The 22,952-nt window shown below is 43.0% G+C and overlaps 2 protein-coding genes across 10 annotated transcripts in view; one reads left to right on the plus strand and one right to left on the minus strand.

Moving 5' to 3' along the window:
• The window catches only part of Pfn4 (profilin family, member 4), a 7,114-nt gene extending 893 nt beyond the window's left edge, over positions 1-6,221 (minus strand). The window contains exons 1-4 of one of the 3 annotated variants that reach the window (XM_005400384.2): positions 6,138-6,221; positions 5,328-5,456; positions 4,331-4,468; positions 3,119-3,224 (exon numbers count right to left, since the gene is read on the minus strand). In XM_005400384.2, the coding sequence (XP_005400441.1) occupies positions 3,119-3,224; positions 4,331-4,468; positions 5,328-5,444 (361 nt within the window). In that variant the 5' untranslated portion in view covers positions 5,445-5,456; positions 6,138-6,221. Of the gene's footprint in view, positions 1-3,118; positions 3,225-4,330; positions 4,469-5,327; positions 5,457-5,889; positions 6,008-6,137 lie in introns of those variants that run through there. The other 2 variants (XM_005400382.2, XM_005400383.2) reach the window with 2 other exon arrangements.
• Positions 6,222-6,458: 237 nt separating this feature from the next.
• LOC102025674 (protein FAM228B) overlaps positions 6,459-22,952 on the plus strand; it is a 50,657-nt gene continuing 34,163 nt past the window's right edge. For 3 of the 7 annotated variants that reach the window (XM_013522614.1, XM_005400380.2, XM_005400381.2), the window contains exons 1-9: positions 6,459-6,542; positions 7,006-7,136; positions 8,906-8,974; positions 11,406-11,597; positions 12,467-12,547; positions 14,233-14,320; positions 14,412-14,568; positions 15,691-15,798; positions 18,536-18,679. In XM_013522614.1, the coding sequence (XP_013378068.1) occupies positions 7,038-7,136; positions 8,906-8,974; positions 11,406-11,597; positions 12,467-12,547; positions 14,233-14,320; positions 14,412-14,568; positions 15,691-15,798; positions 18,536-18,679 (938 nt within the window). In that variant the 5' untranslated portion in view covers positions 6,459-6,542; positions 7,006-7,037. Of the gene's footprint in view, positions 6,543-7,005; positions 7,137-8,905; positions 8,975-11,405; positions 11,598-12,466; positions 12,548-14,232; positions 14,321-14,411; positions 14,569-15,690; positions 15,799-18,535; positions 18,680-21,460; positions 22,220-22,952 lie in introns of those variants that run through there. The other 4 variants (XM_005400379.2, XM_005400378.2, XM_013522615.1 and 1 more) reach the window with 4 other exon arrangements.

Genomic DNA, 22,952 nt, shown 5'->3' on the forward strand with positions numbered 1-22,952 from the left:
CCCCCCCCCCCCCAGTGCTGGGATTAGAGGCGTGCACCACCATGCCTGGCCATGACTCTTGTTGAATGAAAAAGCACATGGTCAGTAAAGGAAAAAGGATGGGAGCAGCTTCCCAGAGAACAAAAGAACCTGTTTCCCTCCTCCCCCATGTGTATTCCAAGACTGGCTTTAAAACCGATTATGGCACCCTGCTTGTTAACATGACATTAATCAGAGAACTTTGGAAGCTGATAACTCCACTCATCAAAAATTCTCTTCTTTTCTTAAATTGACTGTTGGATATTACTTAATTTGCCTTCCTTTACTGCAGTCATGACAGATGGCAATCATGGGATAAGTAGATTTCTAAAAAGTTAACTTAATTAAAAGTTAACTGCAAGACAGATTCTGCAAGTTGAATCATTTCCCCACTGATCTATGATACACACTTGGCAATAAGGTCCCAGATGAAATTCTCATGAGAATAAACAAAATATCAAAACCATGAAGTAGCTCTCAAAACACAAAGCCTCATTCTGTAGCATATGGGTTTACACAGTGCAGCCACTCTTATGTGAAGAAACCAGGAAATGTGGTTGGCTTTGAAGAGAGTTAAATCTTTCCCAACTTTATTTTATTTTATTTTTGTCTTTTTGAGACAGGGTCTCGCTATGCAGTTCAGGCTGACCTTGAGCTCACTTTGTAGCCCAGGCTGGTCTCAATCTTGCAACAATTCTCCTGCCTCAGCCTCCTAAGTGCTGGGATTACAGGCATGCACCATCATGCCTGGCAAGATTTTCTTTAACTAATAACTAGTCATGCTTCTGGACTCATCCAAAACAAAAAAAGTGAAACTGATCATGTATACGATTTTTGTTTGGTACCGGGAATCGAACTCAGGACCTTGTGCTTGCCAGGCAGGCACTTGTGCCACTGAGCTATATCCCCAGCCCCATGTATATGTTTTTGATAGATAAAAATATAGTTAAGCAGCCAGGTGTGGTGGCACATGCCTGTAATCCCAGCACTCAGGAGGCTGAGGCAGGAGGACAGCCACAAATTCAAGGCCAGCCTGGGCTACACAGTGAGTTCAAGGCCAGCTTGAATTACATAGTGAGATCCTGTCTCAAAAAACCAAATATATATATGGACCTTCTTAGTAGTATGATGTCACCTGTGTCATCTTTGGAGTCTTTGTGGTCTTAAGAAAAAAAAAAAAAAAAAAGCGAAAAGAATGTCAGGCAGACTCCACATGCAGTGGTCAGGCAACTTTGCTGATCTCTGGGAAACTGTCCTAGGTCTTGGCTGGCAGCACAGAGCCCAGCTTCTTGACAGCCTAATGCCCATTTCCTAGGCTCCTTTTCTGGACTGTTTAATTAAATAATTAACTCAGATTTGAACACGTCTGTTCTGCTTCTACTGAACGCAGAACCTCTGTCTGTCAAATCCCGACAGCTGTTCAGAGAGGGCCCTTGGTGATAAGAACCGCTCACCCTCTGGGGTAGCTATATTCTGGGATGGTACTTAATTCCTCAGTCATTTAAGATTCAGCTCTCCAGAGCCTCTCGACTGTCAGGCAGAAGTCATTCACTTACCTGTTCATCAGACATATATTAATTAATTGCTCAGCATTAGGCACCATGAGTTTTGTTTTTTGTTTTGTTTTGTTTTTGGAACCAGGAATCGAACTTGAGACCTTGCGCTTGCCAGGCAGGCACTTGTGTCGCTGGGCTATATCCCTGGCCCACCATGAGTTATTAAGAGATAGAACAATTAAGGCAAAATGCTTCCCTTCGGGGCTGGGGATTTAGCTCAGCAGCACAGCGCCTGCCTGGTAAGCACGACGTTGTGAGTTTGACAGCTGGTACCAGACAAAAAAACAAAAAGAAAAAAAAAAAAAAAAAAAAAAAAAAAAAAAAAAAAAAAAAAAAAAAAAAACCAAAATGCTTCCCTTCTAAGGGTCACAGTCTAGGTAAGCGAAAAGCTTGAAGCGGGTAATAATGAAGGTAAGTATGAAATGCGCAGTACAGTGAGAGAAGTCTAAAATCTCACTTGGGCCTTCAGAGACCAGGAATTTGCCAAGTAGATGTGAAGGGGCAGGGACAGAAGGGGAAAATATCTCAGGCAGAGAGCATGGCATGCGCAGAGGCATGGAGGGCAGAGACTGTGTCTTACCCAGCTTGGAGCCTCCAGAGTTGCAGCTCTGGTTTTTAGTCTGCTTCACTCTCCTTCCTTTGCCCACTGCACCTGCATAGCTGACCCATGCAGGGGGTAAGGCATATGACCCAAGAACTGGCAAGTCCGGGTCCCAGGAGGAATTAAGGGGGAGAGAAGAATGGGAGGCTTGACTCTGATACCAGCCAGGAAAGGAAGTTTGCAATCAGATAGAGCAAAGATAATCTACTTAAAGGCAAAGACAAGACACCCCTTGCAGTGTTCTCATCCCTGCCATCTGCTATACCTTGCACTCTGAGCTGAATCCTGTCCTTCCAGTGGTTATGTAAGCAACCACAATGCCTTTCCGATAAATCCCTCCTTACTCCTTGTGATGGTTATTCTCGACTGTCAACTTGATTTGATTAAGAAACACTCAGAACTCCGGAGGCCAAAATAGGAGGATCAATAGTCTGAGGCCAGCCTGGACTACATAATGAGACCCTGTCTCAGAAAGCTAAAAACAAGAGGGCAAGGGGAGGGAGCGAGAGAGGTGGGGGAGGCAAGTAATCACATTTCCAGGTGTGTCTGTGAGGCTGTTCTCAGAGACAACTGGCAAGTTGAGACCTGCGCTAAATGTGGTGGTACCATCTTACAGGATGGGGATCCAGAAGAAACAAAAACAGGAAGGTGAAAGCCTGCCAGCATATGCTCTCTTCCTTTGTGCTTCATGGCTGCCCTGAAGTAAGCAGCTTTCTTCCACGTGTCCTTCTACCGTGATGTTTCTGCCTTGGAACAGCCAACCGGGGACTGAAACCTCTGAAACTGTGAGCCGCAATGAACTTTCTTCCTTTAAGGTGTATTTCTCAGGTGATTGCTCACAGTGATGGCAAGGTGACTAACACGCTCCCCCTACCTGGTCTGTCACTTGCAGTCTAAAAACCTAACATAGGGAACAAAGACAGGCATCTGGAGGCAAACTTACCCAGCTTCTCTGTGGCTTCCACACAGATGCTAGGATACATGCCTGCCGTGTAAGTGGCCACCAGAAGATACAGATGGGTCTTCACAACAACTATACCAGTGTTCTCCTGGATGAAGAATAAAATAGAATGCCCTGCTCTTGGCCCTAACCACAGGACCACCAGTTTACCTTCCAGCCACATTTTCCACCATTTCCTGACTTCTAGTCTTTCCTGAAAATAGTTCAAACTGTTGTAATAACAGCATGCATACTATGAAAAAAATTTTCAACTGATTGTAATATGCCCCTACCCCAATAGAACAAATGATGCAATGTGAAGGTGAAGGTGATACATTTTGGGATTGGACGGCTCTGAGCCTGAATTCTAAAATCTCCATTGTCTGCTGAGTTATTTAACCTACAGTAAGCCTCAATTTTCTCAATGGTAAAAATGAGGTATTAAACTTGTAAGGTGCAGTATACCTAACTCATAGTATAAACTGTCCAGTTCTGCATAGGTAATAGAGAACTAAGATAGTTTAAGCACAGGAATGATACACTAAGCATCCCTCATTAAAAAAAAAAAAAAAACTAAAACAAACAAATTGACATACTATAAAACCCAAAATTTTCAAGCACCAACAGTAAAAATGCAGGCACACTAAAAATATTGTATAAAACTACTTTTAAGATGGGACAGAGATATAGCTCAGTGGCACAGTGCCTGCCTGGCAAGTGCAAGGTTCTGAGTTTGATTCCCAGGACAAAAAAACCAAACTACTTTTGGGCTATATCCATAAAGTGTACATGAAACATGAATTTCATGATTATGCTTGGGTCTCATTCTCAAGATATCTAATTATGTAAAGTATATGCAAATATTCCAAAATCCAAGACACTTTTGGTCCCAAACATGTCTGATAAAGAATACTCAATCTGTATGAATTTTTTTTAGAGGAGGAGAAAAATAGATTATGAAAGATGGATTGTACTGGAAAGAGATAGCTCTGGCAAAGTTCAGTTGATCGATTCTTCAATGAATATTTGTCAAAACCAGGCTTTTTCCTACTACTTTCTTTCAGATATGCCTTCCTGGCACTGGAATGCTATCTTAGTGCCTTGAGGCAATAATGAGCTTAATCTGTTTTATGGGAGGACCAGGAGGGGCAAAGAAACTAGAAGTCAAAACTCGTGAAGTTTTTACCCAGCTCTCTTCAAATCTTGAATACTCACATTCTTAGCATAAAGAGAATAATCATCTGCCCGGACACATTTGTAGTCCTTTTCCTTGAAATACAGCCCTTCTCTTCGGGCTTGCAAAGGGTTTTTGGCAAATCCATTCACAAGTGTTTGGACATCACTTGGCATTACCTATAGAGGTTAAACAGACCAGGAATCAGCAACTGATGGCCAGCGGCCAAATTCGGCCAGCTGCCTTTTTTTATGGCCTGAAAGCTGCGAATGATTTTCACATTCTTAAATGGATGGGGGGAAAAAATTAAAAGAAGAACATCTTATGACATGGGACAGTTTCATGAAATTAAATTTAACACAGAAAAAAGCGTTAAGATGGGAGTGGTGGTGCACACCTGTAATCCCAGCACCCTGGAAGCTTAGGCAGGTGGATTGCTGTGAGTTCAAGGCCAGCCTGCAGGACACAATGAGAGCCTGTCTCAAAAAAAGTGTTATTAGAGCAACGTCTATTTTTTTTTTTTCCCCTGGACCGGGAATCAAGCTCATGAGCTTGCGCTTGCCAGGTAGGTGCTTGTGCACACTGAGCTATATCCCTGGCCCCTTACATGTACTATTTGTGGCTGCTTTTCTCTTATAACTGCAGAATTGAAAAACTATGTTGCCCAGAAACCTAAAAAAAAAAAAAACCTCAGCATAGGTTTTTTTGTTTGTTTTGGTTGAGACAGGTCTCACTGTGTAGTTCAGGCTGGCCTTGAACTCTCCGTGTAGGTAGGCCAGGCTGGCCTCAAACCTCAAACTCACAGTGATCCTCTTGGCTCAGCTTTCCAGAGTGCTGGGACTGCTGTGGATGTAGTTCAGCGGCATAAGTGCTTGCCTGGCAAGCCTGAGGTTATGAGTTCAGTTTCCGGTACCAAAATAAATAAATAAATAAATAGAGTGCTGGGATCACAACTGCGCACCACCACGCCCAGCTACCATAGTTTTCAAACGAAAAAATTCTTCTAAATGCCTTATGCCCGAACTTGTTTTTTCTTACACTAAATCCTGGTGTAGCGACACACAGGCTCCGCTCCTGCAGTTTGATGAGGGCCGCACTGTCCACGTGCTTGGTTCCCAAGAGGGCATCTAGCAGCAAGCTCTGCAACTGGCTCATGCTGCCTCCGCTCTGAAAACGCAAAAACTGCGGTTGAAACCATCCACTCTGCCTACTCTTAAAGGCAGGAGAATACAAACGTCCCTAAGGCACTCCAGTTTCCATATTAGCGGGTGTCCTTTGAAATGAGGGAGAGGTAACGGTGGCCTATCATCTAGTGTCCACCAATCCTCAAAGAAAATAGAATCAAAGCAGAATTAGTATACACAGAGTGGGTTATGAGGCTGAGTGGAAAATCTGCCTAAATTTTTCTAGCTATGTCAACAGTTTCCACCAGGATCACCTGAAATTTTAAAAACCAACCACCAAAGACAAAAACAAAAACACCCAGAAAACAAAAAAACCCCAATCAATCAACCAAAATAACCCCAGCCCAGGCAGGCTGGAGACCCCGAGCTCATGGGGACTCGCTGCTCGTGCATCTTCACACGCCCTTCCCGCTGACCGGCAGCAGGGCGGGCGACAGACACCGACCAAGCCCTAGCGGACGGAAGACTCCTTGAAGGATTTCAGCCAACATTCCTGCCCAAGTCCCGTCCTCTAGGTCCGTCCTCTGGCCAGCCGCCGCCAACACTCATCCCTAGCAGAGACGCAGCAGGGGAGACGCCCCGCCACAGGACTGAAAGTAGGGGTCCGGAGCTCGACTGAAAGGGTAGTAAGTAATTTCCAGTCGTGGGCAGGGGAAACGCCCACCGGCTCCGGGCTCTCGGCAGCCGACACCACCCCTCGGTGAGTTCCCAAACCCGCGCTCCGCAGGGGCGGGACACAGGACGTGATTGGCTGTGTCAGCTGCCTGTCACCGAGAAGCCTGGCCCTCAGCCGGGTACCCAAACTGCGACCAGCCCTAGGGCGCAGGCGCGGTCTTCGCTGCCTGCGCGTTGTCGCCACGGGGACTCGGGGTCTGGGGGTCGCGGGGTGCGACCCGGAGACGCTGACGCGCGCATTCTTACGTTCCGAGACGAGTGGCTCGGGCCGAGGGCGGGCGCGGCGATCCCCGCGGCAAGGCCGCCCTGGGCCCGGCGTGGCGCGGCGAGACAGAGACCCTGTTCCCGGGGACTGAGCCGAGGGCCGGGCCGCGGCGACCCGCGCCCTGCTCCGGTGAGAGGGGCCGGGCGCTGGGGCGGGCGCGCGCTCCCGCGGTGCAGGCCTCGGGGAGGACTGGGGGGCTCCCCGAGCTTCAGGACCCGTACATGTGGCCCGAAAGCCCCAACCTTCCTTCTTGGGCCCCTCAGCCTGTGCCTCCTTGGCTTTGAAGTTGCACCGACCCCCGCTCGGCTTCCGGACTTTGCTGCGCGGGAGTGGGACTCTCGGGCCGGGCTGATCGCCGCGCCGGCTCGGATGGCGCCCTTGGGGGCCTGGAGGCTGGGGACTCGTTCGGAGAGGGCCGCGTCAGGCGGCGGGGTCCAGACACCACCCGAAGCCCGTGGGAAAGGCCGCTTGTTAGGGAAAGCGTGGCCGCTGGCCTCCGAACAGCACGCCCGTGCAAGTTCACCAGTATTATTAAGCACACAAAAAAATACGATGATTGTGAATTTTCATTACTAAATAAACTGATTTTTAGTTTTCCTAGGGGTCTTGTTACTTGTGACCACAATGAAAAACGTAGACAATGACGATCTGGTAACTGGCACCCTTCCCAAGCTTAAGAACTCAAGAGAATTGTTGGAGCCGCGGGCGCTTTCTTTTATAGAGGTACCATTGGCGTTTTGAGTATCTTACTTGGGTAGTTTCAGCGAGAAGCTTGTGCTACCTGTTATTTTTTCCTACAGTTTCTATTTCATTCTCTTTATTCCCGGTACTAACTTGGTATTTACTTTGCTCTTCATTTTTTAGCTTCCTAAAGTGGAATTATAGACCATTGATTATATATTATTTATTAGAAAAATCTAATAAAGCCACCGGTTTCTCTTGAAGCACTGGTATAGTGGCGCTGCCCAAATTTTGATTTGCTGTATTGTCATTCTTTTTTTTTTTTTTTTTTTTTTTTTTTTGGTCTTTTATGAGACAGGGTCTCGCTATGCAGTTCAGGCTGACCTTGAGCTCACTCTGTAGCTCACGTTGGCCTCGAACTCGCAACGATCCTCCTGCCTCAGCCTCCGGAGTGCTAGGATTACAGGCATGCGCCACCATGCCCGGCTGTCATTCTTTTTTCTAAACAGCTTTATTAGGTCATAATTAACATACAATAAGCTGCATATATTAATATACAATTTGATACGTTTTGACATATGTGTATACATGTGAAACTATCACCACAAATAAAGATAATAAGCATCTGTTCAACATTGTTTTCTCATGTCCCTTTGTAGCCTGCCTTTATCTCCTACAACCTCTTCTTTTTCATCATTGTAGTTTAGTTTGCATTGAAATTTAAAATGTAGATGGACTCTTTCCGTATGCATTCTTTTTTGTGCTTGGTTTCTTTCATCAATTTTTTTGCTTTTTTTTTTTTTTTTTTTTTTTTTGGTACCGGGAATCAAACTCAGGACCTTGTGCTTGCCAGGCAGGCGCTTGTGCTATATCCCTAGCCCATATCTTGCATTTCATCCATGTTGCATGTACTAGTATTTCATTCTTTTCCTGAATGTTACTCCATTATAAAGGTATATCTCAATTTGCCCCTCTTATTGATGGACTTTTGGGTTGTTTCGAGTTTTATGTTATTATAAATAAAAAAGCTGTTATGAGCACTGATGTACATGTTGTTGGATGGACATACGCTTTCATTTTTCTTGGGTAGATAACCTAGTTGTGAAATGATGGGGTCACATAGTAAATGAAATTAGTTTCTCATGCTTTCTTTTTTTGTACCGGGAATCAAACTCAGAACCTTGTACTTGCCAGGCAGTCACTGTGCCGCTGAGCTATCTCCCCAGTCCAAACTTAGTTTTTTATAAAGCTACCAAACTTCCAAAGTTATTAAATTGCAGTGTTTTACATTTCCACTAACAGTGCATAAAAGTTAACAGTTGTTTTATATTCTAACCAACATTTAGTATAGTCTTAAAGTGTTTTGTATAGTCCTTTTGAGACATTCTGATGTGTATCAGTACTTCATTGCTTTTTATGGCCAAGTATTGACCCACTGTATAGATACTACATTCTGTTCATCCATTCTTCAGTGGATGAACATGTGAACTGTTTCTGTTTTTTTGCTATTATGAACACACCCACCTCATCCCTCCCTCTACCCACCCATACCCCATTGCTGGAAATGGAACCCAGGAATCCAGGGCCTCACACATGCTAGGCGGGCACTTCCACACTGAGTTACTCCTCCAGGTCTATATGAACATTGTGTATCTTTTTTTTTTTTTTTGAGACAGAATTAAAGAAATACAAAAATTCCAGAGAAAATTTTCAGGTTTATATATATCAGATAAAGTAAAATGAATCCAGATAGTACTAATAATTTAATTTTTTCAAGATTTGATTTTCAAAGTTTAGTTCTGTCCTTTCAGACCTTAGCTAAAGAAGATACAGATGAAGCTATTCGATTAATATTACAGAGAGAAAATCATGTAATTAAGGTAAGAGCTGGCTACAAATGTATCTCAAAACATTAAATTTTATTTTTTCATTTTCAATGCAGTATACCCTATAAAATTCAGACAGTAGAATTAAAAACACTCATTAGTACCAGGGATTAACATTAAGGGATCTCAGAGTGATGGACTTTTCTTTCTACATTATGGGGGAATTCCTTCTATAGATATGGCATAAGGGTATTCTACTCACTTGTTCTTTCATCCAAGTGGGGTTTCTACTGAGTCATATGAATGAACAGATCTTTAAGCTGTGTGATCAGAACACTTGGCTAGTTATTAAGTAGATATACATTGGTAAGCAGAAGTATTTAACTGTAGATAGAAGAATGCCTTTCTTCCTGATTAACTCCTCATTCTTTAAGGCCCAGCCGAAATGCCTCTGATTTAACAGTTTTTAAAATTACATTATTTAGGCTGGGGATATAGCTCAGTGGCACAGCGCCTGCCTGACAAGTACAAGGTTGTGAGTACAATTCCTGGTACCAAAAAAATAAACAAATAAATAAAATAATTTTGTCCATGTGGTAAAATGTATACTGTATACCAGCAGTCCCTAACCTTTTTGGCACCAGAGTCTGGTTTCATGGAAGACAGTTTTTCTGTGGACTGGGAATTGGGTGTGGGGGGGATTTTAAACATTTAAATTTAAATTTTTTTAGTTTCTTTTTTTATTAGTATTTATTTGGAATACATAATAATGACATTCCCCAATGCTAGCCTCACCGCCTCAGCTTCACCTCAGATCATCAGGCATTAAATTTCATAAAGAGAATCCCTCACATGTGAAGTTCACGGTAGGGTTTGTGAGAATGTGAAGTCTTGCTGATCTGCCAGGAGGTGGAGGTCTGGCAGTAATTCAGATGATGAGGAGCTACTGTAACTACAGATAAAACTTAGCTGGCTTGCATGTTTCTCACCTCCTGTTTTGTGGCCTGGTTCCTATCAGGCCATAGACAGGTATGGGTCCATGACCTTGGGGGTTGGAGTCCCCTGCTCTTTTTTTGGTCTTTTTGAGACAGGGTCTTGCTATGCAGTTCAGCCTGAAGTTGAGCTCACTTTGTAGCCCAGGTTGGTCTTGAACTCACAATGATTCTCTTGCCTCAGCTTCCCAAGTGCTGGGATTACAGGCATGTGCCACCAAACCCGGTTTTTTTTTTTTTCTTGGTACCACGACTCAAACTCAGGACCTTGTGCTTGCCAGGTAGGCGCTTGTGCCACTGAGCTATATCCCTGGCTCCCCTGTTCTATACTACATAAGACTTTTTTTTTCAGTACTGGGGCTTGGACCCAAGGGCACTCTACTACTGAGCTACATCCCCAGTCCTTTTATTTTTTATTTTGAGGAGTCTCATTAAGTTGCTTAGTTGGGCCTTGAATGTGTGATCTTCCTCAGCCTTTCAAGTAGCTGGGATTATAGGCATATGCCTGTGCCCAGCTATTTTTAACCATTTTAAGTGTATACCATCAGTGTTTCTGGTTTTTTGAGGCAGTATTGTGTAGTCCAGGCTAACCTCCAACTCATGGCAGTGCTCCTGCCTCAGCCTCTTGAGTGCTGGGATTACATATATATGCTATCATGCCTGGCCAACCATTCAGTGTTTTAATTACATTCACAATGTTTTGAAACCATCACCAGTATTTCCAAAACTTTTTTTGTCACCCCAAACTGAAAATTTGTACTCATTTTTTTTTTTTTTTCTCATTTATTGATAGACACGCGTTGTTTCTATCTTCTGGCTCTCACAAATGCAACAGTAAACGTTGTAGAAATATTGTTTGAGTCTTTGCTTCTAATTCTTTTGGGCATATACCTAAGAAGTGAAATTGCTGGGTTCTATAGTAACTGTTAACTTTGAAAAACTCCCAAACTAGGAATTTTTTTTTTTTTTCTCTTTCTGAGACAGAGTCTCACTATACAGTTCAGGCTGGCCTTGAACTCACTTTGTAGCCCAGGCTGGTCTCGAACTTGCAACAATCCTTCTGCCTTAGCCTCCTGAGTGGTGGGATTACAGGCTTGCACCACCATGCCCAGCTAGGGATCTTTTAAGACTCTTAAAAATAGTTTTTCTCTCTTCTTTGTCTTCAGTTACTACATATATAGTATGTCCTATGTATACATTTATAAGTATCTGTATGTATGTGTGGTCTGCTGTATTGTCTCTCCTCCCACTTTTTTGTAGACTTATTTCTTAGTCTGCCTCCCAGGGAAAGCAGGCACATTGTCTCAATTATGTATGTATTCCTTGTTTCTAGCATAGTGTGTGTCAAATGGTAGAAACCAAATAAATTATTACACTAATTAATGCATATGTGAGTGGTTCTTATGGATAACTTAAACTTAGAAAGTTTAAGAAAATCATAGAACAAAGAAGCTTTGGGGTAAAATACTGTCTTTTCTGTCACTGTTCCCCAGAACCTAGATAGGTACTTAAAACATCATGACTTCATGAGCACAAGAAGAAAGGAGATGTTACACAGAAGATGGGCTCACCTTGTGGCAGACCCTCTCCACAAGGAAATTATAGAAAAAGTCTGTTCATATAAGAAGATTAAGGAAAGGAGACAAGAGGAATTAGATGGTTTTTTAAAATATGCCAATAAAAAGGTACTAAGATCATTTGATACTCTTTTTACTTGGTTTAAGCATTATGAATATCTTTGTTCACTTAGTACTTACTCATCCAAATAGCCTGCTTCTCCTCCCTCTGTGTGTAAAATCTGTACCTGATGTAGCATATAGTAGTCTTCAGTCCCAGGCATGTGGGAAAGATGGAAGAGGGTTGGGTCTGAATATAACTGTGTACCTTAGAACCATTTTCCTCATAAAATTGTTAATTTTATTTGCTCATGTAAAACTTTGACTTCAGCCAGGTATGATGGCACATATCTGTAATCTCAGAACTCTGGGAGGCAGAGGTAGGAGGATCTGAAGTTTGAGCCAAGCCTGGGAAACTTGGTGACTTAACGAGACCCTGTCTCAAAATAATAAAATAAAAAATAAAAAGAGCTGGGGATGTAGCTCCTTGTGAAGACCCTGGGTTCAGTCATTACACACACACACACACTTAGAAAGCTATTAAATATTCTGTTCTGACATTTTAAAAAATGGGAGATACTTGACTAGTAAGCATTTACAAACATTACTAGGCAGGGGTTGGAGCTTGGTAGTAGAGTGCTGTCATGAGGCTCTAGGTTTAATCCCTAGTGCTGAAAAAGAAAGGAAGGAAACTCACATATTTTGGTGTTCCAATACTCATTATTAAAATTTTGCTAATTTTAAGTAGATTCCTTCCATCACTGTAATACACTTCAATAAATCAAGTTGAATTGTAAATTTAGTTTTCCTTTTGCATTTGTCATTGATGCCACTTGGAAGCATAAGAGTGAAAATGTGAATTTGCTTTAAGTCTTGATATGCTAAGAATTAGTTATGTACCTTTTATTTTTATGTGTGGTTTTATTTCCTTTTCTTAGGGAAATGTTTTTATGGAGCATTATGATCCAAAAGAGTATGATCCTTTTTATATGAGGAAAGAAGACCCTAACCTCCTGAAGGTAGGTAGATTTCTTATTTTAACTTTGATAGTATGTTTGTTTTTTTGAGCAGCCCTGATATATAACTTGTCATTTAATGATTACTTTAAAATTCAGTAATATTTTAAGAATAGTGTATCAGTTAGCTTTCCTTTGCTGAGACAGAATGCCTGACACCCATGACTTACAGGAGAAAAGGCTTAGTTTTGGTTCATAGTTTCAGCCCATGGTCGAGGGGCTCCAAGGCAGAAACCATGGTGGAAGGGTATGATGGAGTAAAGTTGTTCAATCCATGGCATCCAGGAAGCACAGAGAGAAAGAAAACAAGAGAGCCAGAGACGAAGGAACAGGGACAAGAACATTCCAAGTCTGCTTCTAGTGACCCACCTTCAACCTGGTCCTAACTCCTAACAGTACATTCAGCTGATGGTCCAATCATCTTCCCAAAGCCCCACCTCTTAACACCTGAGACTTCTAGGTTATTTAGATGGAATGAAAACCCTGAAAGTCTTGCTATGTGCTCCACACTGGCCTTGAACTCACTGTGTAGCCCAGGCTGGCCTTAAACTTGCAGCAGTCCTTGTGCCCCAGCCTGTTCAATTCTGTGATTACAGGTGTGTGCCACCAGTGTTGCTTTTAAGTTTAAAATTTGATTTGCTACTCATATATGAACAGGTCATGTAGAAATACCTGAAAATGATAGTGCTGTTTTTGTCTCTTTAGATAGCAAGTTAATGTTTTCTTATTATTTTATAGGTAGCCTGGTTTATAACTTCTTTGAAAGTAAAATTCTATTTTTTTTTTTTTTTACTTTTTTTCCGGTACCAGGAATTGAACTCATGACCTTGCGCTTGCTAGGCAGGCGCTGTGCCGCTGAGCTAAATCCCCAGCCCCAAAAGTAAAAGTCTAGAGGGCAGTCCTATTAACTCTTAAAATTCCTACTATTTAACTCTTAAAATTTATGTTGTATAACTATCCCATAAAAATAAATCTGATTATTATTAGAAAAATACACAAGTGACTTTTTAGCCTTGTGGTAGAATTTCACAGACTAGGCTAGACCATGAAGGTGACTGTGGCCGAATACTGTTTTCTTATGGGGAACTCTCATTTTGTTATTTTAGTATATGTGCTGCCGAAGCAAGCACTCATTTTGTTATTAATTAACATTGCCCATTAAAATAGATTTAATACTTTCAATATCTTGGTTAACAGATGATCTATGTTTTGAGTAGTATGTTGGCTTTTTTTTGGCGGGGGTGGGGGTGGGGCGGGGGTGGTTCCGGTACTGGGAATCGAACTCATGACCTTGCACTTGCCAGGCAGGCGCGGTGCCACTGAGCTAAATCCCCAGCCCCTATGTTGGCTGTTTTGTATAACTGTTAGTTATGTTGTTGATTATGGGTATTTCTTAATTAAGATGAATACATAGATTTTTTTTCTTTTAAGCATGGAAAGAATTTTTAAATTTAGGAATATATGATAACAGCAAAAGAATTTTTGAAGATTGAACCCATACTTTGAAACAATAGCTAATCTTATCTTTGGCTAGAGGTCCTTGTTGAGAAAGGCACTAGAGTGCCCTCAGCTCTTTGTAATGTGTTAAATAAATGTCTTTAGTGAGTAATATAATGGAGATATACATGTATATATACATATTTAATAATTAGGTCTGCAACAGTCCTAAAGAAGTGTTTTTCTTGTAGCTTATCATTCCACCATTTCATGACCCTTTGAGAAAAGCACAGTATGACAAGGATGAGGAGAAAAGAACTCTTCTTCAGTGTGAGACTGGTACTTAGTCCCTAATTCTTATGTAATTTCAAAGCCCTAGAGCAATGCTTGCAAGTAAGGGGGCTAATTTAGCTTACTAATCTTCCTGCAGGCAAAATATATACAATGAAAGAATTTAAAGAGATTGAGAAGGCCCAACTACATTCCAGATTCCCAAGAATTTCTAGTTCAAGGCATTCTGTGACTCCAAATGAATGGCTTAAACTGCCTACAAGATACATAGAAAGTGAATTTTGTAAAAGAAGCAGGTAATGTTTAATAGATTATAAACCTCTTGGACTTTGAAATTTCTTTCCTGAGACAGTGTAGAATTTTTTTTTAAGTTTCTGTTTGTTTGTTTGTTTTGTTTTTGTCTTTTTGAGACACGATCTCACTGTGCAGTTCAGGTGGGCCTCAAGGTCACAACGATCCTCCTGCCTCAGCCTCCTAAGTGCTGGGATTGCAGGCGTGCACCACCCTACCTGGCTTTATTTTTTCTGTTTTATAACACATTTATGGTCCATGTTTCTTTTTTTTTTTCTTTTTGAGACAAGAGTCTTGCTCTGCAGTTCAGACTGGCCTTGAGCCCACTTTGTAGCCCAGGCTGGTCTCAAATTCACAATGATCCTCCTGCCTCAGTTTCCCTAGTGCTGGAATTACAGGCATGCACCACCATGCCTAGCAGTCCATGTTTCTTATTCCTGAAATTAAGTGGTTTTTTTTTTTGGTTTTGGTACTGGGATTGAACCCAGGGTCTTTGAACTGAGCTATACCCCTAGTCTTTATTTTTTTGAGACAGGGTCTCACTAAATTGCTACATTAGCCAGGTGTGGTGGTGCATGCTTGTAATACCGGCACTTGGGAGACTGAGACAAGAGGATCATTGTGAGTTCAAGGCCAGCCTGGGCTACAAAGTGAGCTCAAGACCAGCCTGAACTGCATAGTGAGACCCTGTCTCAAAAAGACCAAAAACAATAAAATAAAATAAAAAAGTAAAAGGGCAATTCTTTTTTTTTTTTTTTGGCTTCTACTATTGTTTTTGAGAAGTCTGCTGTCATTCTGATTTTTTGTGGTTATTTTTAAGATACTCTGTTTTTAGAGTTCTGCATTCTCTGTAGAGGTGAACACAATGTCTATGGCTTTTTTTTTTTAACATTATGGTATAAGCTCCCAGAGTATAGGGAGTGGTTTAACCTTTGCCTGGCTGATTTTTGGTTCTCAGTGAATGTAATAAATCAATCTCTATTACAGTTTCAGAAATTCTTAAACAACTAATATAATCCAAGAAGTATATAGGTTTGACCTAAGGATGATTTGTATAACAGTAATTTTTGCATAAATGGAAGATAGTATTGTTTTCAAAACACCCTCACATATGTTCTCTCTTAAAGGTTAAAAGTGAAAGTGAACTTCAATGATAGTAGTTTTGATTTGAAACCCTTGCCTAGAGTTCCTTGTCTTCTGGAATCCCAGGAAGCAGGAAAAGCAGTTATTTGCAAGTAAGTCAGTTATTCCATTTTGCTGTCCTTTCATCTAAGATGTTTGGCTGTGTTGCCATCCTGTGCTGTCCTCTCAAATGCTGGAGTCAGTGCCAAGGCCTCACCAGGCCCCCTGTGGACTGATAGCAGGCAGCTCCCACCACTGATTCTGGGTAAAGTGACAACTTTCCTCAGGCTTTTCTGGTTTTAAGGAAGAAATAGCACAGAAATGACAAGCACAGACATGGGGAAAAAGTGGTTGACGGCTTGTACTAAAGTTATAGTTGATTTTAAACTGATTTCTAGTTGAATTGGAGTGTTATAAATGAAGTTTGGGACGTTTTGGTTGGTAGTAGCTGTTACAGTATTGTGCCCAGAGTGAAAAGGTGTTACAAGCAGAGAAGTGGTACATACTCCTATGCATGTAATATGGGATGTTACCTCAATTAGTTATGGAATTAAAAGAGATTTCTCTATGTAATTATGTAGTCTGTTATGATCTGATGAAATGTAATGGGATTCTTCAGACATTCCTGGAGGGAGTGTAAAAAATGAAGTGACTTTGAAACAGAGCTTGGCAGTTTTTAAAAATGTGAGATTATCATTTGACCCACTAACTCATATACTAGGTTTCTTTTTTTTTTTTTTTTTTTTTTTCCATATACTAGGTTTCTATTTAGGAGAAATGAAAACAGATCTGTAGGCCGGGCATAGTGGTGCATGCCTGTAATTCCAGCACTCGGGAGGCTGAGGCAGGAGGATCACTGTGAGTTCGAGGCCAGCCTGAGCTGCATAGTGAAACCCTGTCTCAAAAAGGCAAAAAACAAACAAACAAACAGATTGATGTCAGGGCAAATATAGTAATGTTCATAACAGCATTATTTAGAATAGCCAAAAAGTAAAAACAACTCAGTTGTTCATCAGCTGATGAGTGGATAAACAAAATGTAGTAGACCCATACAATGAAATACTATTTGGCAATTAAAAGTAAATAAAGGACCAGGAATATAGCTCAGCGGCACACTGTCTGCCTGGCAAGCATGAAGTTGTGAGTTTGAGTCTTGTTACAAAAAGAAAAAGTAATGAAGTACTGATTTATGTTACAACGTGGATGGGTTTCAAAACTATTATATTCAGTGAAGGAAGCCAATCACAAATGACCAAATATTGTATGATTCCTTTTATTTGAAGTGTCCAGGAAGCAAATCTGTAGAGACAGAAGATAGGTAGTGGTTGGCTAGGGCTGGGAGTCACTGTGAATAAGCAGGAGGTTTGTTTATTTTTGTCTTTTTGAGACAGGGTCTTGCTATGCAGTTCAGGCTGGCCTTGAGTTCACTTTGTAGCCCAGGCTGGTGTCGAACTCACAAGGATCCTCCAAGCAGGAGGTTTGGAGACTGATGAAGATGTTCTAGAATTTGAATGGGTGGTGAGTCCACAGTTTGTAAATGTGCTCAAAACCATTAACTTGTACACTTAAAATGGGTTAATTTTATGACATGAAATTACTCTAAGTGAAGCTCCTAATACCAATAAAAAGCTCCTAATACCCCTAATGGGCTCAGCGTGGTCCATGCCTGTGATCCCAGCTGTTTGGGAGACAGAGGCAAGAGAATTGTGTGAGCCCAGGAGTTTGTGATCAGTCTGGACAATATAGTGAGATAAATAAAAATGAAAAGCAGAAACAGATGATGTTAGAGATAGGAGTTGGCTGCTATGGACTTCTCAGTTGTCTTGAGGTGTCGTTTAACAGTATGCTGCTAGGTCCCTTGAACAGAAGCTGAAATTCAGGGACAGAAGGAAGTACCAAAACTAAGCTCTATTCACTTGGAACCTGAAGGCCTGAAGAGATAGAATGATTCAGAATCATTTGCATATTTTAGGGTCAAAAGAGTAACTTCTTTGCAATCCCTAACTACCATGGTCTCAAAAAGAACAAACATGTTTGGGTAGGAATTTAAGGATAATCAGTATTTTAATACTAATTTCTTTTTTTTTTTCTTTTTCTTTTTGTTTTTTTTTGTCTTTTTTGAGAGAGGGTCTTGCTATGCAGTTCAGGCTGGCCTTGAGCTCATTTTGTAGTGCAGGTTGGTCTCGAACTCACAATGATCCTCCTGCCTCAGCCTCCCGAGTGCTGGGATTACAGGTGTGCGCCACCGCGCCCGGCTTAATCCTAATTTCTATAAATGGAATAAAAGGAGAGTCTTTGTCCTCAGATCACTTATGGTAGCAGAGTGTGACCCAGATATGAACAATATTGCACTGCTGGGAGTACCTGGGGGTTGAAATTTTAAGTTGGATGCTCAAATCTGTGAACTCCCCCTGGAATAAGAAAGAGGAAGAAAACTAAGTAATTAGCAAAGTATCCCAACTCTGCAGCAGGGGTGGAGAGGGGAGGTTTGCCTTTGGTAGACTTAGACCTTCCCAGGGCTAAATTTGCGAGGGCTGGAGTGGGGCAGTCATAAACTGGAAAATTTCTGTTTGTTGACTAGGTGCCAAAGAGACGTCAGGTTAAAATAATATGATATGTACATGTAAGTTTCCCAAGATGAATGTTATTGTGTATGTCAAAAGTACACTAATAGAAAAATAATGTAAGAGCAAGATAATACTGTTAATTTGGGTTTCTTTTCATTAAAACGTAATTTATAATTTGTTAATTTCAAATGAAATAATTAAATGGTATTTAAATGCAAATATTAAGTGCTGCAGTTGAGTGGAGAGTTAAGGGAATTTCGTCCTTTCTCACTTTTTCCTACAGAGACAATGGGCCATCCTTTTTGGAGAAGGAACCTCTCTGTTATCAGGAAGGAGAGAACCCCGGTCCCAAAGATGCCAACTCTGAAGAGCACTTGTCTTCACTGGACCTCAGCGGGAAGGAGAAAGGGCCGAAACCCAGGTTACGGTGAGACTGGGCCACTGTTGAGAGCAGCAGTGATGACACCACAGTCTCAGCTGCTGGGCACTGGTTGGTATAGCAGGCTTCTGAGGTGCGGGCAGGCAGCGTAGAGGCAGGTGTCCTGTCTTCAGAGGGAATGGAGAGAGCTGCACCACAGACATGCCCTCGGTGGGTGGCCTCTATTGTCTAGGATCCCTCTGGCTACTGAGTTTTCACCATCTTCTATCATCTGTCCATTTGCCACCTATATCCAAGCCAGGCCCAAATATTGCTTCATTTTAATTCAGTCAAAACAGTAAGATGTGATGGCACATATCTGTAATCCCAGCACTCAGGAGGCTGAGGCAAGAGGGCTGAGGCAGAAGGATTGCTGGAGGTTTGAAGCCAGCCTGGGTTACATAGAGAGTTCAAGGCCGACCTGAACTGGAGAGGAAGATCCTGCCACAAAAAAAAAAAAAAAAATTTTTTTAAAGGACCAATACTGAGCCAGGTATGGTGACACATGCCTGTAATTGCAGCACTGGAGAAGCTGAGGCAGGAGGGTCACTGTGACTTGAAGGCCAGCTGGGCTACATAGTGATTTCAAGGCCAGCCTGAACTACATAGCAAGACCCTATCTGAAAAAACAAACAAACAAACAAACAAACAAAAAAACCAAACTAAACAAAAAAACCCAATACTAAATTAAAGAAAGAAAATTTAAGAAGTAAAATCCCCAAATGTAAAACGCATAGCAATATAGGTGTCTACAGAGCCCAGATTTCTCATCTTGCGGTCACTATAGTTAAATGTGGTGGTTGATAGACACAGCCCAGATTGCTGCTTCCACATCTAGGTGGTGTTCCTCCCCTCAGCTCTCCTCTCACCTCTCGGTCCCAGTGCATTGGAGACAGTCTCTTACCCGTGGCTTTAGAGAAGTCACAAGTTTTTTTTTTTTGTCTTTTTGAGACAGGTCTTGCTATGCTGTTCAGGCTGGCCTTGAGCTCACTTTGTAGCTGAGGCTTGCCTCGAACTCACAACGACCCTTCTGCCTCAGCCTCCTGAGTGCTGGGATTACAGGCGTGCGCCACCATGTCTGTCTGAGAAGTCACAACTTTGTGTCCTCCTCTCACCTTCCACGTAGACAGGAATATGTGAAAGGCCGGCGTTTTGAGTCCACAGTCATCTGTCCATCTGCTTTCCTTCTTGTTTCTCCATTTCCCTGCTGCTGTCCCAAAAGGATTTTTGTGTTCACTCATGAAAAGACAGTAAACCTCCTCCCACTGTGCTTGCTTGCTTCCTCAGAAATTTAACAAGCACCTGTTTTGAGCCAGGATTTGAGGGCCTGGAGACACCGTGGTGAACAAAACAGAGATGTCTCTGGTCTCTTGGAGTTTCTGTTTCAATGGGGAAGACAGTAACTAAACAAATATATACCATCCTGCCAGTTAGGAGTAAGTGCAGCGGGGCAAGCAGAACAGGCAAGGCGGGTGGCAATGTGGGGCGCGCACGAGGGGACTGTTTTGAGGGAAGATGTCAGAGAAGGCTTCTCTGAGGAGGTGACATTTATGCACTTACCCAAGAGATTGAGGGTGAGCTGTGGAGCGGTCTCGGGAAGAGTGTGGCAGGGAATGAGGTGGGTGTGTCCAGGAAATGGTAAGAAAAAGCCAGGGGGGCAGTAGCATGGTGGGTGTGGAAAGAAAGGCAGCCAGTGAGGCCGGAGAGAGGCAGGGGCCCAGTCCCGTGGGGTCAGAGTCCACGATCAAAAGCTGGGATGGAGAACAAAGCAGGAGGAAGCCATTTGTCAGTGGTTTTGAGATGTGGTCGTATTGTGTAGGCCAGGCTGGCCTCAAACTTGTGATTGTCCTGCTCAGCCTCCTGAGTGCTGGGATGACAGGTATGTGTGAGATCATGCCTGGCTCATTCAAAAGTTTTGAGTAGGGGAGAAATAGGATCTAAACAACAATTTGAAAAGAGAATATGGCTGCCTTAGGACAGATTATACAGCAGCAGGAGAGCAGTTAGGAGGCTGGAGTGCTAGTCTAGGTGTAAGCACAGGGGACTGAGCTGGGGTTTGGGGAGCTGAGAAGTCAGTGGGGTGACAGAGCCCACTCAGATTTGACAGCAAAATCCAAGGCAACTGGACCCTTAGATTTCTGTCCTGAGAGGCCTCGCTGAATTACGGTTCTGTTCACCAGCTAGAGAAGTTTGAGGTGAATTCAGGGAGGGGAGGAAGTACAAAAGTAAGGAATAATCCTTGGGAACTAAATTCAAGATCCCAGTCTCCATAGCAATACACCAGGAGCATTTGTAGGGTGTGATTATAAAGCAGTTTAACCTTTTTGTCACTGACCACTTCAGTGTGCTCTGTTTAGGGTATTGCCCTTGTCCCAGGTGTTCTCAGATGCTAAAGACTGCCTGGCCTTATCAACAGAAGGTCTTCACCTCAGTCTCCTCTCCCCGGCCCTGCAGGGAAGAGTGCAGAGCAGCTGTCTTCTCTCGGTCCCGTCTTCCTCTCCTCCCTGCCTCTGCATCTTGCTGCACTTTTTTCTTGTCTCTTCAGAGTCCTAGGGGGAGGAGAGGGGAAACAAAGGTAACGAGTGCAGGAGGCTTCTCACCTCGTAGTTTTGTGAGGAGCTATTTCAATTGCAGAGGATCGGGGCTGGGGATTTAGCTCAGCGGCACAGCGCCTGCCTGGCAAGCACGATGTGAGTTCAATTCCCAGTACCAGAAAAACAAACAAAAAAAAAATTGCAGAGGACCCTCCAGACTTGGCAGGTGTTTAACATTGGCATTTTTTTCTCACAGGCACTTTCCCGTCATCTTCAGAGAGGATTCCTTTGCTTGGGATTTCTCTCCTTTTTATGCTCCTACATAAGTTCCTTTCCAGCTGTTGCTTCCGGCTGCCTGTGGTCCGTGCCTCTGGTGGAATCCCCAAGTCTCCCTGCGCGGGGACCCCCTTGCTCCTGCAGGCAGATAGAAGGAATCAGGACTGGATTAATTTTCTCAACACAGGCCCTTGTCGCCTATCTGCAGGATCTTTCTTCACAGCATCCCCTAGCCTGCTGCCAGGGGCCCTTCTGGGCAGCCCTTAGCCTTAGTTTTTAAAGGGGTGGGTCTGACTTCAGGTCTCTGCGCAGCTGTAATCCCAGGCAGAGGAAGTTTGGATTCTTCCTTCCCTTCCCTTTGGTGGTGATGGGGGGAGGGTCTCACAAAACATTGACTTGGCAAAAAGAAAACATACAAAATCCCTCTTGTTCCTTTAAACTCCCAACCTTTTTATAGTCCTACATAAATGTGTGGTTAAAAATCACAAAAATCAGCTTGCAATTGGCCCTCCTCTTTGCAATTCCTGAAGACTTGCAAGTCCTCCAGCGCTCACTTTGGAACATACTATCTGTTGGCTAAGTGTGAGCAGGTGGATGTACACAGTCCACAGGTCGGGGCAGGCTGGAGTTGAGCAGTGTATCTCAGTCATCCTTGTGTAGATGCAGGTTGGAAATATGAGATCACTTGGGTGTGAGTATCAGGAAGACTGACTGCGGGGTCCTGCAAACTCCAAGGAGGCAGAGCATGGCTAGGGAGGAAGGAAGGAAGAAAAAACAAGAGTGGCAGGCATGGTGGCACACTCCTATAATCCTAGCACTTCGGGGGGCTGAGGCAGGAGCATTAGAAGTTCAAGTTCTGCCTGGGCAACTCAGCAACACCCTGCCTCAGGATGAAAGAAAATAAAAGGGCTGCAGGTGCAGCTCAGGGTCAAAGGACAGTGGGTTTGATCCTCAGTCCAAAACAACAACAAGCCAGACATAGTGGCGCACGCCTGTAATCCCAATGCTCGGGAGGCTGAGGCATGAGGATTGTTGTAAATTTGAGACTAGCCTGGCCTACAAAGTGAGCTCAAGGCCAGCCTGAACTGCATAGCGAGACCCTGGCTCAAAAAGACAAAAACAACAACAAAAAATGGCACAAGGAGTCTGGCGTTGTAGAAACCTTGTAAAGAAAGGGCTTCAATCAAAAGGATATGATCAACCCGATCACAGTGCTCATGAGAGGGTAAGCAAAACAAAACATAGACTGGTCACTGGCCTCTGTGTTCAGCAAGATTTAGAGATTAAGCAGCAATTCTCAGCAACCAGGTCACTGTGGAGCCCTTGGAGGGAAAGCCCGATTACAGCAGGCTCAAGAGAGAATGAGGTGAGAACTAGAGACAGGATAGGCAGCCCCTCTGTGGGATTTTGCTATAAAGAAGCAGCAAGACGGGAAGGAGGCTGAAGAGGGCAGAGCCAAGAAAGGATTTTTT

This window comes from Chinchilla lanigera, unplaced genomic scaffold, assembly GCF_000276665.1.
Source record: "Chinchilla lanigera isolate Chin_1 unplaced genomic scaffold, ChiLan1.0 scaffold00068, whole genome shotgun sequence".
In the NCBI taxonomy this organism is placed as follows: domain Eukaryota; kingdom Metazoa; phylum Chordata; class Mammalia; order Rodentia; family Chinchillidae; genus Chinchilla; species Chinchilla lanigera.